Genomic DNA, 4,482 nt, shown 5'->3' with positions numbered 1-4,482 from the left:
TTTTTTTTTGCTTTTTTTTTTGCTTTTTTTTTTTGCTTTTTTTTTTGTTTTTTTTTTGTTTTGTTTTTTTTTGAGAGAGAGAGGAGGGCTTAGTATAGGCCTCAGGGTCGGATTTCTTTTGATCCTTTTGGAGTGGAGGACTTAATGTGCCTGATCATTTCTGATAGGCTTTGGTCTACGCCTCGGTTTTTGGATTTGATCCTTTTGGAGTGGAGGACTTAATGTGCCTGATCATTTCTGATAGGTTTTGGTCTACGCCTCGGTTTTTGGATTTGATCCTTTTGAAGTGGAGGACTTAGTATATGCCTCAAGTTCGGATTTGGTTTTTGATTTTTGGTTTTTGATTTTTGATTTTTGGTTTTTGGTTTTTTTTTTGGAACTTGCTTTTGGAATTTTGCATTGGACCCCTTCTTGGAAATCGACTTGGCCTTGAGACTTGGAGGTACAACCCAGATTTTGGACTTTGATAGAAATGCGCCTCTACTTTTGTATGTATATATGTATGTATATAAGTGTGTATATGTATGTTTGTATGACTATGACTATGACTATGACTATGTGTATGTGTGTGTGTATTTGTGTGTGTGTATTTGTGTGTGTGTGTGTGTGTGTGTGTGTGTGTGTGTGTGTGTGTGTGTGTGTATAAGAAAGAAATAGAAAAATAGAAATTGTGTGTGTTTGTGTGTGTATGTATTTGTCTACTTCTCTAATTGTGTACTTCTCTATTTGTTTGTATATGTTTGTGTGCTAGGACTAGTACTAGAACAGTACTTGGACAGTTTTTGGACATTTGGTCTTGGACTTGGACAAGACTTGGAATTGGATTTGGACTTGGACTTGGACATAGCAATGGACCTTGGCTTGACTATTTTGGAGATTGTACTAGTGACTATGGGGTTTGATCTGAGATAGAGAGATAATTGTGAGCACAATTTTTTCTGGTCAATATTGTTCTGGTTGTTTTTCTTTTCTTTTTTCTTTTCTTTTTTTTTTGTATCTTTTCATTTTCTTTTTATATATTTTTTTCTCTTTTTCTTCTTTTCTTTTTTGACTATCTATCTTGATTTGGCTTTGAATCTTGACAGTGACCTTGAGGGTCTCTGAAAAGCCTTTTTTTCTCTGGTGCGCATTTGGAGCCTGTGTTGTAGTAATACAAAAAATGATTAGTCTATGTCTTGAGATAGCTCACCCTTTTTCACGGTACTTACATTAGCCTTTCTTGTGGGCCGCATTGATGTTTGCTCTGGCGCATACTTTGGCCTCTCTTGTAGGATAGTTAGCCATTTTTGCTGGCACATACTGTGGTCTTTCTTGTGGGCTAGTTGGCCCTTTTTGCTGGCACATACTGTGGCCTTTCTTGTGGGGCGGTTTGCCCTTTTCTTCTGGCACATACTTTGGCCTTTCTTGTGGGGCGGTTTGCCCTTTTCTTCTGGCACATACTTTGGCCTTTCTTGTGGGGCGGTTTGCCCTTTTCTTCTGGCACATGCTTTGGCCTTTCTTGTGGGCCGGCGTGCCATTTTTTCTGGCACATACTTTGGCCTTTCTTGTGGGCCGGTTTGCCCTTTATCTGGTGCGCACTTGGAGCCTGCATTGTAACAATACAAAAACAATTAGATTATGTCTTGAGATAGTTTGGTCCTTTTCCTGACACTTACATTAGCCTGTCTTGTAGGCCTGATTGGTCTTTGCTCTGGCGCATACTTTGGCCTCTCTTATGGGCTGGTGTAGCCTTTTTCTAGGCGCCCTTGTTGGGCTTCTGGTGAGCCTTATCGGCTTTTGACGAGGTGTCTTGAGGACACGACATAGCCGACACCTTTGCGGCAGAAATGGAACCATCGAGTTCCCCGGCAGAAGCAACAGGAAGCAACAGGAAGCAAATGTCCGACCAGTGGGATAAATGGCTCCTACCAGTGAGATAAATGGACCCGCCAGTGGAAGGAAAATGGGCGGCTGGCAACTGGCAACTGGCAACCGGCAACCGGTAACTGGCGGCTATATAAAAAGGTCCACTGGCGAGAGATGACAGGTTCACTGGTAGGAGGAAAGGGCCTACCAGTGGGAAGCAACAAACCCACTGGCAGAAAAGTCCCACTGGCGGAAGCAACAGACTAACAAAAAAAAAAGCAACAAGCAACAGTACCTTTCAAATAACATGGACCGCCGTGGAAGGCATAGGGAAGGAACAAGCAACGGGAGGGAACAAGCAACGGGAACTAACCCAAAAAAGATGGTACCAGCCGCGCCCACCAGAAGAGACAACAGAAAGCAACCAGTAATACACAGGAATACGGACAACGGGCTCACACGCTACACGCGCGCTTGTGGACTTGCTCGATAGACCATGGTTGACCCGTGGCTACTACTCCATCGGGCCCTTTTGAAAGAAAGAAACAAAAAGAGAGAGCGGTCGGTCGTAAGAGTCCAAAATCAGCTCAACAAGCTTAACAAAATAATATTGCCAAGGCTTTATGAACGTCTTTTGAACTCTTACAGTCGCCTACTCCACAGGCTTTGATTAATTAGTATTCAAAGTTGCATCGCACATAACGTAAAAAATCATATACTTATCTTAAAGTGATCTGGCTAGCCGTTCATAAGAAAAGAAGCATGGCTATCGGAAGACCCTCTTGGCTTCTGTGTATAAACGATGACCGGCCGGACATAAACCCATATATTACCAGAAGCTCTCCATCGTCTCCACCAGTAGACACGGCCAGTACAAAGAAAAAGGGAAAAAAGGAAAACCAAAAGACGCGAAAATTTTTCTCTAGCTATAAAAACAGAAATGGGGAGATGATGACGCCTCCCTCACTTTAGTCCAATAAAATTCATTGAAAGTATACATCAATCAAAAGATTGGGGGAGATAGGGGGAGGAGGATGGATGGATGGATGCATCTTGTGTGGTGTTGGTCACGCTGATCATTTGTTTTCGTCACTACAAATACTTTTCAGGGAAAGTACCTGAGTATAATATTGTATATACACAAGTTGAAAAATGAAAACAGAAGGCCCTTTTAAAATATAACACTGGTCTTTCTTTCCAACTCTTACATTCAGTACCCATACTCTTACTTTTTGCAGTGCTATATTGTAGTATCCTTTAAATGTATCTACTGTTTTATAAAGGCCAGGCCTTGAAAGGCGTTTTCGGAAAAATTAAGACCGTCCTGATATAAAAGATAAGGGGGGGAGTCATGCAAATAAACAGGCTAAGTACAAACAAGGAAACCAAATATATATACATTTATACAGGTATGTATCACACGTTTCATATTTTCTCTCACCCTATTTGCTTCCTTTCAAAGGTTACCAAGTTACTTATGAAGTTAATAAAGCAAGCACACCAAGACAAGAGGTGTTTGGTAAAGAATACAAAACATACAAGACATAAAAAATGGCTATAGTTATTTGGCTTATTATTTATAAAATAATAATATTTTGAAGCATTTTGATAGTGTGCTTCTGCTAATCAAACAAGTGTAAGAGTACGCCCAATCGTAGCACTTTTATGTAAGTTGATAAATCACCTTTATAAAAAATATATTTCTATTAATTTAAAGAGTGCCTTTTGCTGCTACTCTCGAATCGATTCTTTTATATATTCAGTATATAAAGACTCTCTCTATCTCTTACTAGGCTTCTTTTATTTACTCTATATGTATTATATTAATGTACTCTAAGCGATAGAAATCCCTATAGATTGTGTATTGGATAATACAATTTATTCTTGTAATAAAAAGATATATATATATATATATATATGCACCTTTAATAAAAATGTATATCATATATATAGTATAACAATATTATCCCAAATCTTCAAGTCTCTTATAACTTACAAAAATAAAATCTCAAGGCTAGTGCTTTAACATACTATATCTTCTCCAAGTTTAATTTTAAGCAGACACCCAAGTAGCTTTTATTTTGTACATGCATAAAAAGCAGGTGTCTATTTATTATTTATTTTTTTGAAAGAAAACAGATTGGATATACAATTGAATAGTGCTTTTGTGAAAATAATTTATAATTTTGGCTAACAATATATGCTCATCAATATTACTAGCTGTATTCTACTTGAATAAAAAACATTATGCCAATGAGTTTTAGTCTCTTGGATTGCACGATTGCAAATACTTGGCAATGTTAGTACTATCAATTTACATTCTTTATTTGAAAACTTTAAAGCATGTCTTTAATATATGGGAAAAATCACAAGTTATGTTTTGAAGTCAATCATCTTTTTTTTTGCTTTTCTAGCTATAATTGTACACAGAAATCTTTTTCATTTTATTCTTTTTGTAGTGGCCAATGTTTAAAGCTTACAGAGTTGTTATCTTGCCAAATTGTTATCTAAAAACAAAGACTTGACAATGACAGGCTCTAATATTCACAATAAACTTGTGCAGAATCCATATTTGTGAGTCTCTTTTATGGATTTCCTAACTAGTTTATTAGCTTGGCATTTGATCTTATAAACAAC

General features: G+C 37.7%; 2 protein-coding genes across 2 annotated transcripts; both read right to left on the bottom strand.

Moving 5' to 3' along the window:
* Positions 1 to 759: 759 nt before the first annotated feature.
* PHYBLDRAFT_153648 (hypothetical protein) lies at positions 760 to 1,517 on the bottom strand (the record flags this gene model as incomplete). Its single annotated transcript, XM_018433215.1, has 3 exons — positions 760 to 882; positions 1,084 to 1,137; positions 1,209 to 1,517. The coding sequence occupies 3 exons, from the start codon at positions 1,515 to 1,517 to the stop codon at positions 760 to 762; spliced, it is 486 nt and encodes a 161-aa protein (XP_018283301.1).
* Positions 1,518 to 1,735: 218 nt separating this feature from the next.
* PHYBLDRAFT_153647 (hypothetical protein) lies at positions 1,736 to 2,897 on the bottom strand (the record flags this gene model as incomplete). Its single annotated transcript, XM_018433214.1, has 5 exons — positions 1,736 to 1,992; positions 2,054 to 2,108; positions 2,219 to 2,356; positions 2,679 to 2,771; positions 2,844 to 2,897. 5 exons carry the CDS (start codon positions 2,895 to 2,897, stop codon positions 1,736 to 1,738), a joined length of 597 nt encoding a protein of 198 aa, XP_018283300.1.
* Between the last annotated feature and the right edge of the window lie 1,585 nt (positions 2,898 to 4,482).

Source organism: Phycomyces blakesleeanus (genome assembly GCF_001638985.1).
Source record: "Phycomyces blakesleeanus NRRL 1555(-) unplaced genomic scaffold PHYBLscaffold_47, whole genome shotgun sequence".
NCBI classification, from domain to species: Eukaryota; Fungi; Mucoromycota; class Mucoromycetes; order Mucorales; family Phycomycetaceae; genus Phycomyces; species Phycomyces blakesleeanus.
The sequence above is the reverse complement of the archived record's forward strand: the minus strand, read 5'-3'. Positions and strand labels throughout refer to the sequence as shown.